The sequence below is a fragment of the Gracilinanus agilis genome, chromosome 3, assembly GCF_016433145.1.
Source record: "Gracilinanus agilis isolate LMUSP501 chromosome 3, AgileGrace, whole genome shotgun sequence".
Taxonomy (NCBI): domain Eukaryota; kingdom Metazoa; phylum Chordata; class Mammalia; order Didelphimorphia; family Didelphidae; genus Gracilinanus; species Gracilinanus agilis.
In genome coordinates this window covers 468,529,974-468,556,845 of record NC_058132.1, presented here as the reverse complement: position 1 = coordinate 468,556,845, position 26,872 = coordinate 468,529,974, and the positions used below count along the sequence as shown (strand labels likewise).

General features: G+C 34.6%; 1 protein-coding gene across 1 annotated transcript in view; it reads left to right on the top strand.

The window, feature by feature from the left end:
• The window catches only part of STS (steroid sulfatase), a 179,939-nt gene that overhangs the window by 122,579 nt on the left and 30,488 nt on the right, over positions 1-26,872 (top strand). The window contains exons 7-8 of the mRNA XM_044670388.1: positions 7,104-7,241; positions 16,773-16,932. Coding sequence (XP_044526323.1) covers positions 7,104-7,241; positions 16,773-16,932 — 298 coding nt within the window. The remainder of the gene's footprint in view (positions 1-7,103; positions 7,242-16,772; positions 16,933-26,872) is intronic.

Genomic DNA, 26,872 nt, shown 5'->3' with positions numbered 1-26,872 from the left:
TTTTTTTCAGATGGAAGAATTGAATGAAGTCAAACAGTCTTTGGTTATGCAGCTTCTTCACAGGGAATATCAAACTTGCTTTTTGTATGATATTAAATGGATTCTGAGGTGGAGATGGAAATTATATTTCTAAGCCTCTGTAAAGCAATAAAACAATTGTTATCCTAGACCCAGGGCATCTTAGACCCTTTGAAGCTGCTATGTGTTACTTAGGAGCCACCACCATGGGCTCAGTTATTCTTCCTCCTACATAATTCTTAGAACCTTTCTGTCTGGATTGTTTGAACCCCAACACTGACCTGGTTATAAATGGGTTCATTTTATCTTCAAAATAGCTTTAATTGTTGTCCATGTGGTCCTCATAGTACATCTGGTGTTCCAAGTATTCTTAGGTGAAATTATAAAGGTAGGAGATAAATCATTCATAGTTTTGCAGAGTCAATTACTGCTTTTGAAAAATCATGAATTTTCTTTCTGTATTAGCCTTGTCATCCCATCACTGTAAATACTTCAGAATAGATTCTACTCCCTTGTTTTGGCTGTTTGAGTCACCATACTATGTTGGCAGCCAAGGCAAAACTGAATTTCTCTAAGTAGTTTTCCAAATAGCAGCTTGACACTAGATAAAGAGATGGCCTTTGCCTTGGTTCATTTCTCATACAAATGCTAACTGATGACTCTAGGAAGATCATTTAAATTAGTGCCCCAGGTAACTCTCTAAGGTTCTTAGTAATAGAAGTTGTCAAGCTGGATTGACAGAGGGAGTCACTTTGGGTGGAGTTCCCAACACATGTGAAATCATAGGTCCTGATGAAAAAAAATACACTTCACCTCCTCAAAACCCAAATGCACAATTTAAATAATTTGTTGTCAGGTTTTTTTTTGGTTGTGTCCCACTCTTCATGACCCCATTTGGGGCTTTCTTGGCAAAGATATTGGAGTGGTTTGAAATTTCCTTCTTCAAATCATTTTACAGATGAAGAATCTGATTCAGACAGAGTTAAGTGACTTGTCCTAGGGTTACAAAGCTATTAAGTGTCTGACGCTGATTTGAACTCAACAAGATGAATCTTCCCGATCCCAGGCTCAACATTCAAACCATTTCACCAGTTAGCTGCCCTGACTTAGATAAAACAAATGGATCATTCAAAATCATGTGATTCCTATGTTTTATCCTTGATTATTTGGAAAACACCACATATAAAAAATTCAAACAAAGTAAGATCATAAGAGGTAAAAAATATTTTAAGAAAAGATACAAACAAAATTCTCAAATATTAAAAGTATGACCATTTAGGATTCTTAAAATTTGGTTAGGAAACTGTACTAAACTGGCACAAATGCACTTAAAAGCTTAATTTTTTTTTTCATTTTTAATAAGGCCTCACTTGTTTTGGCCTCCTAACTAAGTGAATGTTTTCAAAGGGCATTGTTTCCTCTATTTGTTGCATTGTGCTTAACAATACGAGAAAGCTATAGAAATACAACAGTTCATTTTTAAGCCATTCCATAGTTCATAATCAAGAGCACAAGACTATCATCCTGTATAAATTGGTATCATCATACTTTGAGAACCTTTCTGGAAAATAACATTTGTAGATCTCTTAGACTTTAAATAGATTGCTTTATGAACAAGAAGGCAGTATTAGATAAAGATTATTCTCAAAGGAGATTTCCTTCCAGAAGCTTGAGAAGAGAGATTTAGTGAGGCTTTATGGAATCAGTCTTATGAAAAATTAAATGGTTAATGTGCTCCAATCTTTATAAATGCAGTTCAAGCTTAGGAAGCCTAACTGACAGCAAGAGGATACTAGCAGGTAAGAGGCCCAGATTTTATCTTTCACATTAGAAAATCACTCTGGGATTCTAGTACTGTCAGTCCTATAGACAAAACTCTCCATGTTCTTTTTGTAGAATTTTAGCTAGTTTCTTTGAGCATATTAGATAACATGACATAGTGAACAAAGCCTTGTACTTAGAATTCAGGAAGACCGAGAAGGAAGGGAATAAGGGATAGAAGAAGGAAGGGAGGGAGGGAAGTAAAATGAAGGAAGGGAAGGAGAGAGAGAATGAGCAAAAGAGGAAGTATGGAATGAAGGAAGGATAAAAGAAAAGCAAGAAATGAGGGACGAAAGAAAGGAGGGAGGAAAAGTAGAGAAAGGAAGGAAGGAAGAATGGAAAGAAAAAAGGGAAATAAGCATTTCTAAATGCTAAGCATTACTAAGTACATTACAAATATCTCATTTGATTCTTATAAAAACTCTGGGAGGTTGAAGAAACTGAGGCAAATATAAGTTAAATGACTTTCCTAGAGTCACACAAAGGCTCTATCCGCTTGTCACTCATGTCATAATTTTGGGCAGATCACTTCACATTTTTGACCCTATCTTCCTCATTCTGTAAAATGGGAGTAACAATAGCACCTCCCTCAGGGTTTGTTTCTGTGTGGACCAGATGAGATAATATGTGTAAAGTGCTTTGTAAAACTTAAAGTACTATAAAGATGTGAGCTTTTCAGGTAAGTTTTGTTTTTCTAAATGAAACCAAGGATTCTTTGGGTGATAGCCACTTTTACCTCAGCCTTTCCTACATCTTAACTTTCCACAGTGAATACTAAAAAGGTAGGCTTAACTTATCTAATTGGTTTATTAGTGTATATACCTCTAGCGATGAACTATGAGAAGCAAGTTTTTAGTGTAGAATACAGATTAAAATGTCCTTTCTTTCAAAAGTGTGAGACTTCCAGTTCATAAAAGTTCCTCGGTCCTTTTTTCTATCTTCACAATAGACTTCAGCTCTTTCCACATTCTCTCCCTAAATAAATGTAACTCACTAGAGCAGTGGCATTAAATTCAAATAGAAATGGATCCCTGCTAGCAATATATTGGCTTCAAAACCACAAAAACATTATCTGTGTTGTATTGCAGTTTTATTTATTTTGATAAACATTTCCTAATCATTTTATTTGTTGTGATTTGCAAAATAAATTTAATTAATTAATTTAGAAGATTTTTCCATGGTTACATGATTCATGTTCTTTCCCTTCCCTCCTCTCACCCACCTTCAGTAGAATGAGCAATGGGTTTTACATGTACCATTGATCAAGACCTATTTCCATATTATTAATATTTCCAATAGAGTGATTGCTTAGAGTCTACATTCCCAATCACATCCCCATTGACCCATGTGATCAAGCAGTTGTTTTTCTTCTGCATTTCTGCTCCCACAGTTCTTTCTCTAGATGTGGATAGTGTTCTTTCCCATAAGTCTCTCAGAGTTGTCCTGGATTATTGCATTGCTGCTAGTAGAGAAGTCCATTGCATTCAAATTATGCCACAGTGTATCCATCTCTGTGTATAATATTCTCCTAGTTCTGCTCCTTTCACTCCGCATCAAATCCTGGAGGTCATTACAGTTCACATGAAATTCCTCCAGTTCATTATTCCTTTTAGCACAATAGTATTCCATCACCAACAGATACTACAGTTTGTTCAGCAATTCCCTGATCGAAGGGCATCCATATATTTTCCAGTTTTTTTGCCACCACAAAGAGTGCGACTATAAATATTCCTAATTATGTTAAAAAAAACCCTTACCTTCCATCTTGGAATCAACACTGTGTATTGGTTCCAAGGCAGAAGAGTGGTAAGGGATAGGCAATGGGGGTCAAGTGACTTGCCCAGGGTCACACAGCTGGGACGTGTCTGAGGTAGGATTTGAATCTAGAACATCCTATCTCTAGACCTGGCTCTCAATCCATTGAGCTACCCAGCTGCCTCCCCCTAATTACATTTTTTTTAAACCCTTGTACTTCGGTGTATTGTCTCGTAGGTGGAAGATTGGTAAGGGTGGGCAATGGGGGTCAAGTGACTTGCCTAGGGTCACACAGCTGGGAAGTGGCTGAGGCCGGGTTTGAACCCAGGACCTCCTGTCTCTAGGCCTGATTCTCACTCCACTGAGCTACCCAGCTGCCCCCCCAATTACATTTAAGTCTGATTTGGGACACAGGATTTTTATGAGTTCTTGCTGCCTATGGACCCCAAGTTTGAGACCTCTATTTTAGGGTCATTTTCTGTCATTGTTTACATTCATTGTATATTCTTGGCATACACAGTGCTTTCTCAATATAATCATTTTGGTTCCTGGTAATAGTCTTTACTTCACATATGTATTAAATGACTTAGTTCACCACACTATTAAGCTGGAACCTGAGACTGGAGAGTATAATGTTGCTTTGAACTTCTATAGCTTCTCATTGATGTTTGGTTCCTATCGTCTCAGTGCCATTTATACTTTCTTCATCTTATATTCCCAGAGATTTAAAAGGTTTAGGAAAAATAATTAGACTATAGTTTACTACTAGAAAACATTGAAATTAGTATGGGTATTTCAAAACCTCTAGAGGCCCATCTGCTTTTCACCAGTACCACCACCATATTGCTTTCTTCATTTTTGAAAGGTTTAATCTTCTAGCTACCATGACATTGATCATTTGATTTGGGCAAACACTAAGAAAGCTGGATAAAAACAAGAAAAAGAAATATCTTATTATTAAATATACTGTAGAATCCATGAGAACAATCTAGAATGCTAAGATATAGAGAAGGTGGTAGCAACTTGCAGTAGGATAAATAGGTGTCATAAATCTGGCATAAAATACAGTTTGAAGATTTAAAAAATAGCTTAGAGACAATTTTTTAAAGTATACAGGAAAGAAACACTTACCTGGAACAAAAGGAACAAGTAGAGTAGCAAAATGGGACAGAGTGGTTATGTGGGATGAAAATCCAAATTGTGTTTGAAGGCAAACTTTTCTCTTTTTTCTTTTTTTAGTCCCTGTGCAGAATGTAGTTTGAGCCATGGTACTTCTGAAAATATGAAAGGTGATTTGTTTTCTGAATTGGAGGTGCATGGTTGTATGCCCTTGAAAAACACTAATGACAGTAAAATTATGATTAAAAACATGCTCCTGAATTACTCACCATATCCTGCATGCTTTTGACTAAGAAGTAGGCATTAGCCAAATGCAAAAAAAAGAACATTTTGTTTCAGAAAAGAAATATTTGAGATTGTGGAAATTTGCTAGTGCTTCTTGCATTACAACTAATTGCCATTTTCAAAGGAATAAGGCTTTAGTTGGAGATGGAGCCAGATAACCCTTTGCATAAAATCTGCACATGTGTTTCATCTAACAGTAAAGCATGATATCCCGTAATGTCAGTTACTACACTAGCCACATCTTTATAATGCCTGCCACTTGTCACATCTTGCAGTTCTGTACATACATAATGATGCTTATTTATATGGTAAACATTTTGTTAAATGTCATCATCTGCATTGGTAAGCAAGAATTTTATAATCTGGGAATTGCCTCTATAGTCTAGTCCCAGTCTCTATCCCTACATTTTAGGAAATTTCAATGTCTTTGCTAATAATTGGAAAAGTTTGGTTCATCTTTTTTTGTTGTGATCCTTCCTTCATCACAGGGGGAAAAATATACCTTCATCTGATGACTATAGATTTTTTAAAAATTGAAGATACTAATTATAGGTATTCATGTTCTTGCTCTTAACTCTTTTGGAAGAGATAATATTCTGTCTGCCCTCCCTTACTTTATCTGAATATATCATAGTGTTAGGGAAGACCTCAGAACTAAATAATTTGGTTACACTATTGCCTTCAAGGACTTTGTAGTTTGATCCAGTGAAAAAAGAGCTGGATGCCTAACCAGAGGTCTTGGGTTTGAGTTTCCTCTCTACCACTTTATAAAGAACCTTTCCATTTTGCATCATCACAAACTTCTGGAAGCAGGCTCACCAAACAACCAGGCGTTGGATTTGCCTTAGACAGGACATCCTACAAATGACTGAATTATTGTAGAAATTTGTTGAACACACACAAGAAAAATGACAATTTTCCCTAAAGTCAACCACATTGAATCACTTCCAAATTATTATATGTTGACTTAGCACCCTATCTGCACTGCCAGACCTTTCTGTGCAAAGATGTACACTGTTGTGTGGAGGTGTTGTATTAAAAATGAAATAAAAAAGCATTTATTAAACACATGACCATATGCAAAACTGAGGACACAAATTGAAATATAAGACAGCCCCTTCTCTCAAGAAGTTCTCATTCTTACAGGTGAGGCAAAAACAGATAAAAGATTCCATCTGCAAATTAAGTAAATAGGTCTGTAGGATAAAGAGACAATGCATATGCACTAATGTTTCTTTAATGTCATTTCTACTGATAAAACCATATCATTTTCTAATAGTTACCTATTGGACAGTGCCTATGACTTTGGTGGCAAGAACTATCTTTTCTGGGTTTTCAGTATCTGTGGCTGAAGCACCTGCAAGAGTAGTTGCCACCACATTGCTTAGTTTTTCTCTCCTCCTGCTCCCCAGATGTTATGATTATATCCAATGAGCAAGAAAAGAGGAAGAAAAAGGGAAAGTTATCAGTGACTGCAAGAGGTTTCTGAAATGAGGGAAATGTATATGAAAAGTGAGTAGCTGGATAGGAAATTCTACTTAAGAATAGCTGCAAAAGGAGAACCACATTTGATGACACAAGATAAAAAAACTTTTAAAAACTATTTAATAATTTAATGTTTTTCTTTGTTTCCTTCATTGTTTTTTTGCTTGGTGGCACATAATTCCATAGGTTAGCTATCTACAGCAATAATTCTATTATCAATCATCTAGTTTGTCTCAGAGAAATATTATATAAGATACGAAACTAAGAGTTGTTTGTTGTTGTGTTTTTTTTTTATTCTTTGCAGAATCATTCTGAGGTTCTTGCCAGTGAATTTCAAACAATTGCATTGAACAAACAGACTTTTAAACTCTTAGGCATGATGACTGCAAATCTTGCTCAATACTGCAGGAAACCCTAGAGCAATCAAACAACCCTCTTGATTGCCTCTAGCTCCACATGTTAGTCTCCTAATGTGATCAGCATGGTGCCAGTTGCTATACATAAAAATGCTTTTTCTTTTCTTCCTGGGAAATTAGCTGACAAATTAATAAGGGCAGACATGCCCATTCCTTTTGTGTGGAATGAGCTGTTTTAAACCTGAGGATATTTTCTTCCTTTAGGGCAGATCTTAAAAGCTCTAGATAAGAAGAAATTGACAAATAAGACCCTTGTATACTTTACCTCTGACCAAGGAGCTCACATTGAGGAGGTGACGGACAAGGGAGACATCCATGGAGGAAGTAATGGAATTTATAAAGGTGAGATCCTTATTGTTGAAATGATCCTTCAAAATCTGCTTTTTCACTCAGTATGCTTGTATGCTTATCTTGCAGTAAACTCTAAGATGACTTGGCTCCCTCTTGGCTATCTCTCTGCTCTTTCCATTAAAAGAATCATGCAGGTCACATTATTATAATGACAGTTTCAGGGACCAACTGTGGGAGAGAATACAAAGAATTCTGCCAAAGGGAAGCCTGAGTTCTAGCTCTAATGCTACTGCTAACACAATACTTAATGTAAATCTCCCAGATTCTTTTTCCTTATATGTAAAATAAGAGAGTTGGATTAGCTAATCAGATGAGTCAAACTCCAAAGGGCACAAACAGTTCTCCAAATTCCTGATTGCAGGACTGAGCCAGAATATGATGTAATTGGGAAATTTATAACAAAATGAATAAAAACATGATACAACCTAAAGGATATTAGTTTATATTTTTCTAAGTCAACCCATGGCTTGTAGGGATCAATTTCTATTTAAGTTTGATGTTTCAGAGCAAAATAACTTCTAAGACTGCTCCTTCCTAGTGCTAACATTCTGTGATTATAATGAAATTTTAAAAAACACTCAACAGGAGCATAAATATTATCACAAAATTGCACTGGAGATAGACTTTTTCTTCTCCAACACAGCAAGTAAAAGCTCATTCATATATTTGGGTCAGAAAAAAAACCCCAATTCTGACACATGATTTTAACCTTAAGAGAATATTTTTGTCAAGCACCCTTTCTACAAAACACAAGAAGAAAAAGAGTACTCTGAGTACTCTTGATCAAACTCTGCAAACTGTGTGATTAATATTGTCAATCTTTTTCTATATTCATGTTTCCACAGATTTGTTGTCCATGAAACCTCTAAATATAGAAGTAGATAGCATTGTTTTCAGAATTAGATGATCACCTTCTCAAGACTACTCTAGAGGCCAGTTAGACATTTGTCATGTGGTTTGTGGGGGAGTTTTGTTTTGTCTGTTTTAGGAGGAAGTTACAAAAGTTCAAAGAAACAATATTCTCCTATATCTGAAAGTCCCAGTTGCCTGATTTTAAGGAAATTTATCTAGTCTATTTATCTAGTCTTATTGCATAAGATATCTAATCCTGACCACATTTTTTTTACTAATCCCTTTTGTTTTTATATGACAATTATTCCATAATTTAAGGAGAAAGGAAGGGTGAGGGAGATAATGATGTCACACCTCCTTCTATTTAAAAAAAGAGAAAATATTCATGTAAAACTAGTCCACACAGTGAAACTATTGCATCACATAAGCAGAATTTTATCCTATAGTCTTCTACTTCTCTAGATATATGTTTCAACATCTGTTCTACAAGTTCAAGATTAGTCATTACAATTAATCTGAATTCAAGTGACTCAGTCATGTTTTCCTTTACAGTACTGCAGACATTGTGCATATTGTTCACAATGATTGTAATTTTTTTCCACATTGACATCTGCAAAGTTCCAAACTTGTATAACTTGATTTTCCTATGAGGACTTATGAATTATTATTATCTTGCTTGGATATAGATAGGTGGAACATTGTGTCCTGTGTCCATATCTTCTGATTTGAAATCTAAGTAATTCAACTAAGGTAAACAAACATTTAGTAAGCGCTTCCTATGTGTAGTCAATGTCTATATATTAAGTTTCTAGATTAATGTGTTAAACTCGAATAGAATGGATCCACTAATCTATATACCTCTGTGGCTAAATATTGACTTGCTTTTAAAATGTTTTCCATGTTTGATTGAATTTTTATTTATTGTGTTAAATATTTCCTAATTACACAGGTTTGTTAGGTGCTGCTAGAAAGAATTAGATAGAATTCTGGTCCTGGAGTCAAGAATACCCCAGTTCAAATATAGTCTTAGATATTTTACTAGTGATGTGATCCTTGAGCAAACCACTTAACTTCTGTTTGTCTCAGTTTTCTCATCCTTAAAATGGGGAAATAATAGCACTTACTTCCTAGAGTTGTTATGAGGATCAAATGAAATAATAATTAAAAAATTTTAACATGATACCTGGCATATAGGAAGTTTTATATAAATGTTAGATATTATTATTGCAATTATTATTTTTAGGGTTTGGACTACATTCGGGAATGTTGTGGGAGTGTAGTGTGTTTGACACCTCTACTCAAGATCATGACTAAAAGTAATATCCTAGGCCTATTCTTATTAAGATTCTCCTCTTTTAAAGTTCTTCTGTATGAGTATAACTCTGAAGATCCAAATATTTTACAGATAATTTAAGGCTACTTTTTGTACTTTATTTGGCATATGATCCATAAGACATACTAGTGGCTACCATAGGCATATTTATCTAGGTATATTTTAAATCTCTCCGGGACTTCATTTTACAAGGTTATATGTAGCATTGATCAGTGATACTATGTTAATACCACCAGCACTGCTTTATAACATTACATTTGTCCTTTTGTCAGGTTTTGTTGAAACTAGCATGCACATAAAAAATATTAGAAAACTCCCCATGATTCTACTCTCACCATAAGAAATAACTAAGGGTAGTTAATGTTTAGGCACTTAAATTTCTGTGAGCTGGATATTTTTTTCAAAGCTGATGTTTATGATAACTCAAAGAATAGTCATTCTCCTTACCAGAAAAGCATCCCTTTACTCAGCAACAATAATTTGTTCTGTTTTAAATCAAAAGTCCTTGAAAGGTCGTTGTAACCTGAACTCACTTTCTTACCTTGTTCCTCAGCCAAATCAGTTCCACTAATTCGGGCCAAGATCTAACTTGATGAAGTGGCTGGGTTTAAAAAGCTTAACTGGGGAAAAAAGAAGCATAATCCTTTTTTTAATTGTAAAAGCTTCATATTCTGGTAACTGACTTTCACTTTGTGGATTAGGGTTTGAAGAGGCTTTTATGGGTAGGGAAAGAGAGGAGGAAAAGAGAGAGCATTTATCAAGTTAAGTCATTGGGGAAACTGATATGGAAATGACCTCTCTCTCTCTCTGCCTCCCTCTACTTCCCTTATTTTTAAAGCTCTTTTTGTGCTGTCCCAGGAATTTTTGGGGAGGGGGAAGCACAAGATCAAACCACATTTTTTGCTTTTGGCTTTGGATATAGTAGTTTTGACTTCATTGTCTTCTTCTGAGTTTGCATTTTGAGCTTCTCTATTACCATAGTAACTTTTTATGGTCATGCCCTCTTTGTGTTGTTTACTCATTTATTTCAGCCTATTTCTTTTCTTTTACCTTTATGTTTAAGTTAGTCTCTGCTCCTGGGATTGATGGGGCAATATCCCAACCTTCAGATTTTTCATGCTATTATTTTCAGAGTTACTTCTGAGGGTCTATAACAGTGATTCCCAAAGTGGACGCCACCGTCCCCTGGTGGGTGCTGCAGCGATCCAGGAGGGGTGATGTTCAGGGGTGGTGAATAACTGTAAGGGGGCAGTGATAGTATGTGACAGGGGGAGCTAAGTAATATTTTTTTTCTGGAAAGGGGGCGTTAGACCAAAAAAGTTTGGGAACCACCGGTCTATAAATTTTCAGTTCTCCCAAGGTGGTATAATCTAAGAAGGGGTGAGGTCACTCCTCTCTTGACCTGGTCTGTGAGGGTAAGGGAGTGAGAAGAGGTGAGGACATTCCAGGAAGAAAGAACAATGTAAGCAAAGCATAGACATGGGAAAATCCAAATGCCTATAAAAAAGGTGAGTCATACAGCTTAATTAGGACATATTTTACATGTGCCTTAGGGAATATTTAAGTGGCTCCAAGATGTAAAGGTTCTGGGTTGCTTAATTGATTTCGAATTTACTAAGAAGGTAGAAAGGAGCCATTGAAGGGTTTTGAGCAGAAGGGTAACACAACAGAATCTCTGCATAAGCAGGAGTAACTTGATTTAGGGAGGAGACAGAGACAGGAAGCCTGAATTAGGAGACTATTTTAATTGTCTGGGTAAGTAATGATGAAGGTGTGTAACATAGTTGTGATAGTGGAAAAATAACAGGGGAGATGCCTGTTTCAAGTAATGAAAAAAAATGGTTAGCTGTTTATTTCTACAGTAGCAGAGAATAGTATTTATTTTTTTCATTCTAAATAAGTACTGTCTGCATATGTAGGGAAGTCTTTGTAACACTTGCTTTTCCTCCATATAAAGGACATTATTTTCTGGCTTGAAAACAAAATGAAAAATTAACAAAAGAAAACTGTGCACAACCACACATTCCAAGAGAAACTGATAGGCCTAGGAAGATCCAGATCTCTTATGAGCTTCTTATTATGATCCCCTAGTCTGGCAAATGTTACCTCATTACAGTAGCACTGCTTTCAAAGGGCAATAGGTACCTTTACTGAAAAAAGAAAGCATTAAAGCTTTCTGGTAGTTTATTGGAAGGAAGCTAGATTTAAGGGCAGTCATCAGACATTGGCAAGTTTCTTTCTTTATTTCATAGGGGGTGTAGAAGCTGCCAACTTCTTGGACGTTTCTCTTAAGTTACCATCAAGTATTCCTTGCCCTTTTTTACCTGCCACGTAGTTCTTTGAGTTACATGGGAAAAAATATTTCCTGCAAAGAGCCTTCTCAGTTATAGAAGATGAACTAATATCAAAAGCATAGCTTGTCAGTTAAAACATTTCCCCCTCTATTCTTGGTTTTTTTAATGTCCTTGAAAACATTAAGAAGGATTTTGCCTAAGAAAGAGATTATTAGCAAAAATCAGAGTGACATTTACCCAAACTTTGCATCACTTAATGTAGTAGGCAAAAAGGCAAAGTGTTTTGTTAACTCCCCCAAACAAATGATTCAATCTTTTGAACAGTTTTATATTTTTCTTTATTAATAACCCATAACACTTTGTAGTATGATGTATAGTTTACTTAACCGTCCTCCCAATAATTCCAAAACTCATAATTTTAAGGGGCACTCTTTTCCCCCTTTTGAGCATTGATATCAATATGATAAGCCCTTATACTTGTTTATTATTTCAGATATTAAACTTATAATTGGCTCATCTTTAATGAGCAAATTCCACATTTTTTCTCTAGAATGAGCAAACTATTTGATAATTTCAAAAGGAATATAAAATCCTGCATCTTGGTCAACTCAGTTTTTGAAGAATGGATAGCACAAGCACTCTAAAGCAGTTTGCACCTAGTCTGTGAATCAGTGTTTCTCTAGAGGGGAAACCTAAAGAATGAAAAGCAAGAGACTGATTTGTAGAAAATCCCCGAATAATATCAAATGCAAAAATGATTAGCATATGTTTCTGCCATTAACATTGACTTGACTTCGTGTGGTTACATTTATAAAGAGCAAAAATAGAACCTGTTTTGAGAACAGATGTTCATAGCAAGAATCCCCTGCAGAAGGTCAGAGTAAAACATTTAAATCTATATGTGAGCTTTGAAAGAACTATTTCTCAGTTATCCTTTTCAAGTGGACTTACATAATGAAAAGTTTGATTATAAGCATTAACCTGTAAAATAATTTAAAACAAAATTTTAAATGGACATCTTGCAATTATTCCTGATCAAAACCATTAATGACTCCCTATTGGCTACAAATTAAATTCCAATTACTAGTCATGTCTTTTCAGGGCCCTCCACAAACTGACGCCATCTTAACTTTCTAGCTTTCATTCCTACTAGCTTCTTAAATACTTTTTTTTATTTTAGAGAAACAGATTTAATTACTAAATCTGTATTATAATTTTCTACCTCCATACTTCTTTGCCATTTCTTCTTGGAATATTTGAATCAGTCTTGCCTTTGTCTACCAAAATTCTACTCATCCCTCAAAGATTAGTTCCTTCCCTGATCATTCCAACTTCAAGCAATAATTCTCTGATTCTTTACTTTCATACTGTGTAATTTCTGTGCCATTCATAAAGCCAATAGTGACTTGTCTTATAATTCTCTTGTGTTCTTAGTAGAAGCTCACAGAGGCCACGTCTTTATAACTCTCTCTCTCTCTCCATTCCCAACCCTTACAAGGTGTTTTTGCTTTTAGTAAGCGGCCAATAAATATTCATTGAATAAGCAAATTAATGTGTCCACCTTTCAGCCTTCTGAGATTTTTTTCCATTGCATTCATTTGCCTGGTAGATACAAATATCTTTTTTTTTAAAGTAACATTTATGAGCATATTTAATTCTAAGGGGAAATGATGTGACGCTAGTTTGGGGGGGCGGAAAACTACAAGCTACACCATATGACAAATATGTGCATACACACATACTCTTGAATGTGTGATAATACTTCCAAAAACAGTTTTTCCCATTGAAATGTGGGCATTAATGTGCCAATTTGCTAAAATTTAGAAAAAAAATTTACTGATGTATTTAGTAAAAAGTTCTTATAGCTTTACATAAATAGAATACTATTATGTTTATCAATGTACCTTTTTTTCCTTCTAAATACAAACTGTGAACTATGAAAGGAAAGCCTTCGACAACTCCAATTTAGCATTCTCGAATTTCCCATGTGTTGAAGGTTTGATAAGTGTAGCTCTGTTGGATACTGAGGCATCATGTCTTCAGGATAAATATCACCAGCTCTTTCAGGCTGCTCTCATATAGCAAGGCTCTGCATTCCTGCATCATATTAATTACTTTCCTGGGGATATGAGTTATATCTAATTAATGCCTTTCTAAAAATGCGATGCCCAGAATTGGACTGGCTTTAGAACTGGGAAGAATGAACCAGAAACTTCATTTTACTGATGAAGAAACTAAGTCCCAGAGAGATGAGGTGGCTTACTTAAATTCACATAGAGAATATTGGAGGTGTAATTTGAATCTAGATTCTTTGACTCATACTAACAGGCATTTAGTCAAACCCAAATCTGGTGACTTAATATCCATGCCTTTTAACTCTATTGCACTATTCTTTGTGTTATAATTTATGATAACGTTGCCCCCTGTCTCCATGCAGCTGATCTTGCAATAATTCAGAATGAGAAAATTAGATGCTTCTACCTTTGGAATGAGAGATCTAATTATTTTAATTAATATGTGAAACTTCCAATTAAGTCCTGCCCTTCAATAATAGTGGGGTACTGTAGTGACCCAGACTCTCTAATCCCTATTTCAGATAGAGACTTAATAATAGACTGTGTTTATTATCTGAACATTCGATTGTTATTGTTTAGTTGTTTTTTAGTTTTGTCTGACTTTTGGTGAACCCATTTGAGGTTTTCTTGGCAAAGATACTGGAATGATCTGTCATTTCCTTCTCCAGCTGATGGCACAGATGAGGAAATAGAGACAAACATAGTTAAGTGACTTGTCCAGGGTCACGCAACTTCTAAGTATCTGCAGTCAGATTTGAAATAAAAAAGATGAGTCTTCCTGACTCTAGGACCTGTTTTCTATGTCCTGTACCACCTAGCTGTCCCTGAACATCATTTTAGCTAAATTCAAAATAGATTCATTAATCTATTCTAGACAGTTAATTACTTGCAGATAAATCTTTTTAGTCTCAGTAATTTCTGAAAACACTAACTGAAGCATAGAAGGATTATAACCTCTGTTAAGTGGAAACATGAAGAAGAGAACAAGAAGAGAATGGTGAAATCAAATCTTTTGAAATACTGAAATAAATAAGGCAAGGGAATTGTGGAGGCAGGAAAGATACATGTTTTTAATGTGTGAGTATTTGGCCTTTCTTCTAATTTTATGTAGCTCACCTTTCCTTAGCCATATGGGGACCAAGAAAATGTGTCAAACACACGATGAGAATATTTCTTATAGCACTGAGAGATCACTCTGTAAATGTAACACTTTTGATTTAAAATTGCTAAGGCACAAACTAAAAAATCTGGCCTAGTAGAAAGTCAACCAAACTGGGAGTCATGTATTGAAAATCCTTCTAAAGCTCTTCTCATGAAAACTTGTGTGAACTTTAGCAAGCGATCTAAAAATTTCTATTTCTCAAATTTTACATCTGTGAAACAGGGGTAATATACTTGTCACCTAATTACCTAAAGGTGCTATTGAGAATATTGTGATCAAGGAGGAAGAAAGAACATTTTTAGCTTCTGAAAGGAATCTGTATAAATACAAAGTTTTAAAAAGTTGTTTTTTTTTTCTTTTTCCATTTCTGGCCTGGAAACCTGTTCCTGCAATACCAATCAGTGTATCTATTTTTAAGATCTTATGAATGAAAGGAAGCCAAAACAAAACAAAAGATTTTTATCAAACCAAGTGTTCAAAAATGGAGACATTTTTCAGGCTGTTTATAATATTTATCATCAGAAATTAATTTTTATATGTTAAAGGACTTTAATGTTCTCAATTTTGCTGCTATAAAACACTGGAGATTTTCTCCCTTATATTGTTTTTTCTAGTGCCTATTTATATATGTTTATAATATATACTTCAAAGTGACAAACTTATTTTATAAAATATTATAATTTAGATTTTTTATAAGATTCCTTTTTTTCTATCAACACTTCCTTCTCTTGCTCTTTTATTTTAATATTTGTTATTGAATTGTTCAGTTGTGTCTAGCCTCTTTGTGACCCCAAGGACCATACTGTTCATATAGTTTTTTTGGGAAAGACTCTGGAAGGGTTTGCCATTTCCTATTCCAGTGGATTAAGGTAAACAGTAGTGAAGTGACTCATTCAGGGTCACATATCTAGATTGTGTCTGAGATCAGACTTGAACTTAGGTCTTCCTGACTCCAGTCCCACAGCTCCATCCACTGTTCCATCCAGTTGTGCCCTTTAATATAGGAATATTCTATCTCTGGTTGTGCAGATCATTTAAAACATTGCTAGAATTGTATTCTGTACAATATCCTGGGAACATATTAAAACATATTGGGGAAAGAGATTTGTTCTTTCATTAGTTCTGGTACAGATCAACTGCTCTGGTTCCCAAAGCCTTCTTACACCTGTTCATTGTATCACAAATACAGGCAAATTATCACATAGAGTCTCATATCTTACCATTATTATTTTCTACCTTTGTCTCATATCTCAAAAATGAGAGGTAGAGTGGTATAGTGAATAGAGAGCCTGCCTTGAAGTCATGAAATCCTGGATTCATTTTCTGCCTCTGATACATGCAAATAAATATATGAGCCCATGGACGAGGGACTTACCTCTTAGCATCCTTGAATAGTTCTCTACAGTGATTAATTACAGATTATTGATCTACATTGATGGAGGGAGTTTTCACACATGAAGTTCCTTGCATTCCTGATATCACAGATGCAGACAAAAGAAAATTATCCTAATAGTCCTTTGTGACAAATGGCAACAACAGCAAAAGCAATTTAAGGCAAAAAAAGTTACCCCCCAAGTCTTTTGTGAGCAAGGAACATTCTTTATATTTCTCTTCTTCAGTGCTAACCATCTGTTACTTATTTGTGAATCTGATTAACATCACAAGAAGTTTAAAAACAATTCTCTATTGGGTATTCTCTATCTTCTGTCACACATGCATGCACAAAACACAAAATATAAACTTTATCAAGTATTTTGTAAGAACTTCTGACATTTCTCTCCTGCTCTTTATCCTTTTCTCATTTAGGGGGAAAAGCTAATAACTGGGAAGGAGGTATCCGGGTTCCAGGACTTCTTCGCTGGCCGGGAGTGCTACAGCCTGGAATGGTGATTGATGAACCAACCAGTAACATGGATCTGTTCCCAACCATTGTCAAACTTGCTGGAGCATCATTGCCTGAGGACAGGTACTATGTTTACATGATATTCATTTATAATCTAATGATTATTCAAGTTCTAAAGGGACTTAAGCAAGATTTGTCACCTGTGGCTATTTCTCCACTAAAGAAACTCTTCACTAAACTAAAGAAACTCCACTAAAGAAAAAAAATAAAAGATTATTAGGCAACCCAATAACACATCTAAAAGATTCTCCTATCATCATATTCTGTGAGCTTCCAAGTGCAACAGAGCTTTTAAAGGTTTTTAGAAACATGGTTCAAATTTGCCTTACTTGACTATATATATTTGTGAGGAGGAGGAAACAAAATATTATAAAATTTATTTTTAAAATAACCAGGAAAAAAGAAGGCCCTGTAACTTGATTTCACCTATAAGTCATTCTCATTGTTGACACAGTATATTAGATATTAGTCTAGCTTTACAATAGAACAAAACAAAATCACTTTAGCCATGAATCTGTTGCATAAAGTTCATTTCTCCTTTTTTGGACAAATAATTTTTTTGTGTGTGATCCTATGTTATGAAATATATAATGTGCAAAGCAAAATTAAGAATTAAAAGTGGGGAGGAGGAGAGAGAGCAGGATGAGGGAAAAAGAGTAAAAAGAGAGAGGAGATGATGGATAGAGGAACTCAGAGAAGAAGAAGAAAGAAGGAAGGAAGAAAGGAAGGAAGGAAAAAGAAGGAAGGAACTAATTAATTGACTTTGACACTTGGATCTTCCCATCCTTCCAACCTGTGTCTTCACTGGTCCATTAGCGGATAGCAGCCTTGGATCTGTCTGTTCTCAGACCTCTTTTTTTCACTCCAACACCATTGATTTTTGATTTTTGTCCCATTCTCCAAGAACTCTCAGCAGCAGCAACGAGGGAGGCATCTGGCACAAAGTTAAAGCCCCAATTTACCAGCATGTCTTCATTTAGCAAGTCCTAAACTAAATGTCTGTCTCTTAAATTTAAATACAACTTTATATGACACTGCCAATGGTTTCTTCTTAAGTGTTATTACTATTCTGGGGAGTTTTATTTGAAGTACACTGATTAATTGTTTTCATTAGTTTGGTTGCAGGCCAGGCTAATGTCATGTAGGCTACTACAAATCTTGCTTAAATTCATCCTCTAGCCTTTAAAACAGAAAAGGAAAAAACCTTAAAAAATAACAACTCAACAAGAGATGAGTTCAAAGATATACTTTCTCACCTCTCAAAATTGATCTTTTTCAAGCTCCAGACCTCAATGGCTTTTCTCAAAAATAGGAAATGCTTCCATAACAGTTATTTACTCTGTCAGTTACTTACTTTTACCTTTCATGTAATCACACCAAGAAGAAAAAAATGAGGTTTTTTAAGTAACTGTCTCTTTTTCCTGGCAATCTAATGTTCAATTAATGCATCAAAGAGGAGTTGAACTGGAATCCTCTCAATATTTCACTAATTACTTTAAAAAATATGACATAGAATTGTAATTATTTTTGCCTTCTAGCTCTTGATTATTGGAATTATTCTCTTAGTTTCTTGTTCACATTTAAAACAAAAAAATCAGACCTTTCCCAAGAATATCAGACCTCCAAAGTATTGGAGATTATATTGAAGATTAACTGGCTAGTGTTATTAGTCATTTATGGAAATATATTTTATCTCTACTATTCTGAAAAAACTTCTCCATCCCCTTCAGCAGTTCAAATGCAAGATGTCCAAAATAGTTTATCTGACTCCTCCACAGCACCCCAAACCTTCACTAATATTTATTTTAGGTATCACCACTCATCTCCAACACTTACAAACTTGCTTGTGTCTTTGACTTTTCCCTCTTGCCTCTTATTTCTAAGCAGTCACAAGACCAGTTTCTATCCCTAGAATGTCTATTATCTAGCCTCTTCTCTTTATTTCTACTACTACTAATCTAGTAGAGGGCCCTATCGCTGCTCATCTGGATTATTGCAATAGTCTCCTATCATTTTCTTTTGTTAACTATTATCTCCTCCAGTCCATCATTTGTACCACCGCCAGATTAATAATAAAAATAATGTGAGCTCCTTGAGGATAGGGACTGCATTTGCCATTCTTTTTATCCTCAAGGCTCATCACAGTGCCTAGAACATATTATCACTTAATAAATGCTTCTTTACTTAACAAATCACCAACATTTATAAAGTGCTTTAAGTTTAAAAAGTGATTTATATGTATTGCCTCATTCAACCCTCATAAAATCACTATGGTGTTGGAACTACTTTTGTTCCCATTTTTATAGGGGAGAAACTAAGATTCAGACCTGCTTAGAGTCACACAAACTAGGGACTGTCTGAATCATATTCATATCCAAGTTCTCCTGATTCCAAGTTCAGCACTCTATCCATTTTTCAATTTACTAGATTAATTTTTCATATGCATAACTCCCTGTCATTTCTGAGAAGCTTAGACATCTTCAATGGTTTATAGCATTATGAAGTTTAAATCCCATTGCTTGGCATTTAAGACTTCACAATTTGCCACCACCCAGGCTTATTTTATATTAATACTTACTAGGTATTATAATTGTGGTCTTTCCATTTCCACCTTTTGTCTTGATATAAACAGTAGTATTTTCTACCTTTATGACTTTGTTCATGCCATTCCTTGTGACCGGAATTTACTTCCTCTTTCTCTTTACCTGATAAATTATTATACCTCCCTTAAAAGCTATCCCAGGTGCTTTCTACAATTCTTTAATCAGGCACCACTTTCCTCCATCTATTTCATTCACTGTAACACTTTGGCTTGGAACTCTCTGAAACATTTATTGTGTAATATTGTCTGCCAGCTATTATCTATGTTTTTGTCATTTCTTAATTAGATTAAGGCAGAGACCATTTCTTGTCTAACCTGTCTACAGAATCTTAATGCAGTATTTTATGAAGAGCAGACACATTTTTAAGAATATTTTTAATTAATAGAATGCATCCATAAGTGTGTTCTCTCTATCCCCCACTGCATCATAGAAGGTATCATCTTGCACACACACATGTTCATACAAATTATAACTTTCATTTTTACACTTTTCAGTTTACTCTCTAGAGGTAACATTCACAATTTGTTCTTCAAGTATGAAATCTGTAGCTGTGTATGATGTCTTGGTTCTGCTTATTTTGCTGTTATCCTATGCAGTTCTTTCCAAGTTTTTTTTAGAGGCCTGCTCATCATTTCTTTTGGCAAAGTGTAGTATCCCATAATAATCATATGCCACAATTTGTTTAGCCCTTCCTCAATTGTTGGGCATTCCTTCAATTTCTAGTTCTTTGCCACCATAAATAGAGCTGCTATATATATTTTGGATATATAGGCTCACAGTTTTATAACTCCCCATTTGTATTTCCAAATTGCTCTCCAAAATGGCTGGATCAGTTTATAGCTTCACCAGTCATGTATCAGTGTCCCCATTTTTCATATCCTCTCCAACATTTGCCATTTTGCCCTTTTGTCATTTTAGCCTATCTGATGAAAGTGAGATGCTATGTCAGAATTGTATTGATTCACATTTTCTAATCAGTAGTGATTTAAAGCATTTTTTCATATACCTATATATGGCTTTGATTTCTTCATCTGAAAATTGTTATTCCTATCTTTTTGCCCATTTATGAATTGGGAGATGACTCTTATTCTTATAAATCTGACAAAGTTCACTATCTATTTTAGATATGATACTTGTCTCCAAGAGGCTGTCTAAATTTTACCCCCTCCCCAGTTTTTTGCTTTCCTTCTAATCTTGGCAACATTTTTTTTGTACAGAAACTTTTCAATTTACTAAACTCAAACATTTTATACTTCACAATGCTCTCCATCTCATGTTGATTCATAAATTCCTCTGCTGCCCATAAATATGATGAATATGATCCCTGTTTTTCTAACAATAAATATTTCTTGAATGCAGTTGAAACAATACCATAAATAATAGCTAAAACAGTAATACAATTTCCAGATGCCAAACTTGTATAAATAGCACTTACCTAGGTAGACATGCACTGGGACTTTGCTTTACTAATTAAGTTGTTCTTATAGGCTTCTTTCCAGACGTACAGAAATCTGGGAATTGCTTTCAATCAGATTCTCTTATTATAGAACAACCTTTTTTTCTTTCAAAGTAAATAAACATTTTTTTTCCTCTAGGGAGGGCTTTCTTTCCCAATCAAAGGTTCATTGGAGATGAGAACAACTCATATAGTCATAGTTTCCTCCTAGGTAAAAAAAGGTTGCTTGTACATACCTAGAATACCAGTGACACATCCTGTTATGGGATTTTTGCTTTGCAAATTCTTAACTTGCTATGAAAGCCACTTAATTTGAACCTGTAGTGTGCTTTTATCAAAATTCTCTTTGTGAGCGGCAATTTCATTTGTAAACTTGAATAGTTCATTTTCATTTAGTAGTATGTATTTTATCAAATGAATTTTGACTGCCCATCACCTCAGGCTCTAAAATTATTCCTCCCGTACTTGGAAACAAATGAATTCTGGATACAAGTTAAGGGCAAGCTTCAGTGATACAAGACATGCTTTAGCAAAAGAGAGTTATTCAAAAATAGTAGAGTTATTTTGGAAATCTTTTGGCAGGGAGTTAGTGGTGAGGAAATCATCTGGGCATCCTGAAACATTATTACTACTCTAAGAATTTTACATTAGCCATTTCAAAACTGCTGAAAAATGGTTTTCTTTGAGGGTGTGCCTACTCTTACATGACAAAATAATGCATTTTGTTCTCTCATTTCTGTTGTTGAAACCTGACAGTAATAGCCCATCTTGCTCAAAGTCACAGAGATTGCAAAGTTGGTATAGATGCTCCTTTGAGTATAGATGAAGTTCATGAATCCAAATCTTATTTAAGGCAGTTGAGAAATGTATACAATTTCAGTTAGTCTCAGAAACCAAGTTTTAAATACCTACTACTGTGAATCTCACTCCTTTAGATTAGAGAAAAATGCCATTCAGCTCCCCAATCAATTGTCCTTTATTAACTTAGAGAGAAGAAATTTAATTATTTGTGCTCATGATACATACAGTATGTCAGCTTGAGGTGAATAATTTTACTTCTAAGGAGTTTATTTTCAAAATCTTTTAAATGAGAAGTTTATCTATGACTATTATTTTCCTTATATAGCTATTACCTATTTTCTATTAAACATACATTATACATAAGGACAACTAGAAAGACATTTTGGGGAAGCTTTCCAAAACTAGTTTAATTAAATATTCAGACCAACTCCATGGCATATAGCTTGACCTTAGGTTACATAACTATGGAGCCATGTATAATTGTTAATAATAAGAACAAGCTACCAAGGAAAGACTGATTTCTAAATAATTTTGCTTTTCCAATTTTAAAAAATCCAAAATAGTTCAATCTCTGAAAACAAATGGGAGAAATCAGCACAGTAGCCTTTAAGTCATTTATTTTATAACCATAACATAAGCCTTTTAATTGAAATGAGTTTTGTGTGGCAGATAGCATAAGCTATAGCATTTCATTAGAACACAGATTGCCCTAATAGGGGGTTTTAAAAGAAACAAGATTTGAGGCAATCAGTTCAGTCTATTATTATGTACTTACTGTTTTCCAAACATTGTGCAATGCACAGATTGAGTTTGGTATACCTTGGAAAAAAGATTCAAGTTCATATGCAGAATAACAGTTTTAATGGAATCATGCTTCCTATTCTATGAAAATTCATATTCCATTTTCATGGTATAAATGGTAATTCTGGATGCAAACTTGTTTGAGGAGCTAAGTGTTGTGCTAGTGTAGCCACTATTGAAAAAGTTTAGCTAAGTCAGTTTGCTTTCCATTTTTCATGGCAGAAATGAGGTCTACTTTGAAAGACCAATATTTCTGCAGTGCTGTTGTAAAGTGGTTCACCATGGCAGTTGATTTATTGAGTGCTTCTAGGAAAGGACATATTAGGTACAGGATATAAAAAATGAGATTCATCTTTGCATTTGAAGCTAAAAATGATTGCAAATGAAGATGTTCTGTTCTTAAGGACGAAAAAAATCTAGGCCTTCTGCTTCTTAATAATCAAAAATACTGTAAGTGTTGAAGTTGTTTTTTTGTGGTAGGAATGAAGCAGAAAAATTTAGTTAAGATTAGTTTACTATTATTGTCATCAGTATATATATATATATGTATACATATATGCACACACACATATAGGCAGAAGACAAAAAGTAACTTCTCAAAAGATAAAATTAGTCATCATCAGCTGGCACATTAGGTACCACCACCTCATCATCTGGATCTCTAGATAGACGCTTTCTCCACTGGAAGGTGATAACTATACAGGTTTTTAAGATCTTCCCATCCCTACTCACCTCCCCTGCCAGGTATGTTAGCAGTGAGAGCCATGGTAACACATCTCCTACATGACTCCTAGTATCCATTCCCACTTACCTCTCCTTCCTTCCCTTTCTTTCTTTCTGTCCAATTCAAAATGCCACATTATTATGTCCTGAATCCTTTTTGGGGAGGATTTGAAAAGAACTAAAGACAGTAACTACTGTTTTAGAATATAAATTGTGTTTCAGAATAGATGCTGTTTTTGAATAGAACTGTCTCCACCATGTTTCTCATTCTAGCTGTTATACTTAACAAGAAAATGGGATTGGGAATTGGTCCAAGTTTATCTTTTGTTCTTATTTTTAACTTATGATAATAGAAAATTTTCAGTCCGTAGGCTTTTAGAGAGCTCATGATTAATAATAAGGGCCAAGACCAGAGAAGAGCTAAGCAACAAGACTATAATTATATTAAGGGGTATTAATGACACTGAAATAAACCACACACAGCTCAGAAGTTGCAACATTACTCAAACATTCTTATGTGCTTTATAATATTGTATGTATATGTATGCAATAGCCTTGCTATGTTTTTCAATTTTTCCATGCCTTGTAATAGAAATCGATCGAGGTATGGTGCTCTTTATTTAGAATAAAAAGATATGGAAGCTAAACCTATTTGCTCATTTAAAGAGCTATTTGACCTTGAATTGTATTGCATTGTTCTGATTATAAATATTTTTATTTTTGTTTTTGTCAGCAACTTAGCACAGTGCCCTGAATATAAAGAGTGCTTAATAAATGCTTGTTGTATTTCAATTCACTTTTTAAAAATAAGTATACATTCATAATTTAGGTTTTTTTTCTTTAAAACTCTATTAGTTCTATACTGATTGAGATTTTTGAATTTCCACTTTATTTTGTGACTTACCTTCTTCCTCTACTTGAGGCAATTCCCAGTCCTGCTAAGATGTTTATAAGTAAAGAACACTGTAATCTAGGAAAATGTAAATAAATGATACATAATTCTAGTCAGGGTGTTTGAATTTTGTTATGACTAAGAAGTACTCAGAAAGTGCAAAGCCCATATTATGTTTTGGCTTTATTTATTAATCTCAGTCTAACTGTCTATGAACCTGATTGGATTGTTTTCACTAGCCATAGTAACACTTCTGTGGAAATAAAAACTGACAGATGAAAAAAAAGTTTTTGAAAGGAAAAAGTATAAAATACAATTTTCTTGAACTATGCAAAAAAATCAGGAGAAATAAGCCATTAAGAGTTTGATAGAATGACACCAGTTTTCAGCATTTTGTTGATTTAAAAATTAAATTCAACAAATAGTTGTGTACATAATTTTGAAGTGGTAGCAAAAGATCTCTCTTCTATAACTACCAGAATTCTTTGCTAGATTTCTTAATAAAACCACTCTCCAGTTTTTATTTTTTATTTTTCTAGCATAACTAATATTATAACCTTGGGGAGCTAATATGTGTTGAATATAGAGGACTAAAATATACATTGATTGCTTTGGAAACATTTTAGCTCAAAAGTACCAGTCTATAAATGTAGCTTCTTTCCCCTGGGACAGTTGCTCTAGTCTAGAATTCCTAACTACCCAATCACATATCGAACATAAAAAAAAAGAAATATAAGTAGCTGCCCTGAATGACCTTTGGAATACCTCACCAAAGACCCACAAAAGCCTCTAGGTACCTATGGAGATAGATCTCCAACTTTCAAAGAGCTATCTTATAGTTCCAAGGACAGAGTGAGATCCTACTGTGGTTTTTTTATTGCAGTTTTATCCATTCTTCTTCCCTTCATCATAGCCTGGGAAAAGTCACACTGTCAATGTACATCTTCTAATCAAACCCCTACCAATTTCTGGCTAAGCTTTTACAGTTCATCAAGAGTCTTCTCACCAACCCTTGCTGCCAAGGTCAAGTTTTTCTGCCATTTTATTTATTCACCCCATGGGAAAACTAGGCATGATTTTCCCATTTTCTCTCCTACTTCATTCAGCTCCCTTCCCTGAAACCTCTTGTTGCTCTCCAGTTCCCATCAGCTCTATAGGTTATGAGCCTTTTGGAGTATACTGTAAACCCTTCAAAAAGCAGGAATTAGGTGATTATAGGAAACCCTTCCCTATTATAACAGAAAGATTCTTTTTTGTGTCATATGCTAGTTATACAAAGATAAAATTAAAAATATTTTAAATTGGGAAATGTTGCAACTGAGAATAGGGCAAATAGTTCTTTGAAAGATATAAAGTTGAGGGCAGCTAGGTAACTCTGGATTGAGAACCATGCCTAGAAATGGGAGATCCTGGGTTCAAATGTGATCTTAGGCACTTTCTTCTAACTTTGTGACTCTGCAAGTGACTTAATTCCCATTGCCTAGCCCTTATTACTCTTCTGACTTGGAACCAATACATAGTAGACAGAAGGTTAAGGTTTTTTTTTCAAAAGAGAATAATTTGATGTTTTAACTTCCAGATATTTGGATTTTGAGTAAAGAGCATCAGGTCTATCTCATCTCTTGTTAAGAGCTAATCAGTACAATTGGAATTTAATGTTAGGGAAGTGCCATCTCACTCAAAACCATATAGAGGATGTGGAGAGCAGGTCATTGGGAAGAGAAGTGACTGAACTGAGAAAGACAAGAGGAATCTTGAGTACTTCTCTCATATAATGACAACCCAAGATAAAAGAAGGACTTATGTGAATGAAGCCTTTGATGACCTAGTTACATTTAGAAATGGAAGGTACCACAAAGGTCTTCTATTCCAGCTCCATCATTGATGACAAGACTAAAACAAGGGGAAGTTAACTGATTTGCCTAAAGTTGCATATTTGCTAGGATTTAAATCAGGTCCTCTGACTCAGTGCTTTTTTTTATCCATCCTCATACTATAACTTTGACAATGGGATAGTCTATTCCCTTGATATCTCCACAAAGTAATTATAGCTTAATTTGTTCCCCCTTGATTTTTCCACAAAGCAATTGAATTCCACCGATTTACTAGCTTCACCTATTGCCATAGCTCATCCATCACTATACCAGGATGATTGCTGACAAAAGCACTAAACTAGGTAGCATGAGGACTTCATTGCTCCTCCCTCCCAAGGAGTTTGGAATCTAGTATAAGAATTCTTCTTTTTTAATTAACATTTAATTTTTATTTTATTTTTTTCTCAATTACATGTAAACACAAATTTTAAACATTTGATTTTTAAAAAATTTTTGAATTCCAAATTTTCTTTCTTCTTTTCTTCCGTTCCTCTTCCTTGAGAAGGCAAGCAATTTGATATAGATTATACAGAAGCAGTCATGCAAAATATTGCCATATTAACTATATTGCAAAAGAAAATACAGACTAAAAAACAAGGATAATGGAGTAAAAAAGCATTTTTCAATTTACAATCAGCCCCCTTAGTTCTTTTTCTGAAAGTAGATAGAATTTTTCATCTTAAGTGCTTCAGAATTGTTTTGGGTCATTATATTGCTGAGAATAGCTAAGGCATTCACAGTTGATCATCATACAATTTGATGACACTGTGCGTAAGGTTCTCTTGGTTCTGCTCATTTCACTTTGCTTAAGTTCATGTAAGCCTTCTCAGGTTTTTCTGAAACCATTCTTCTC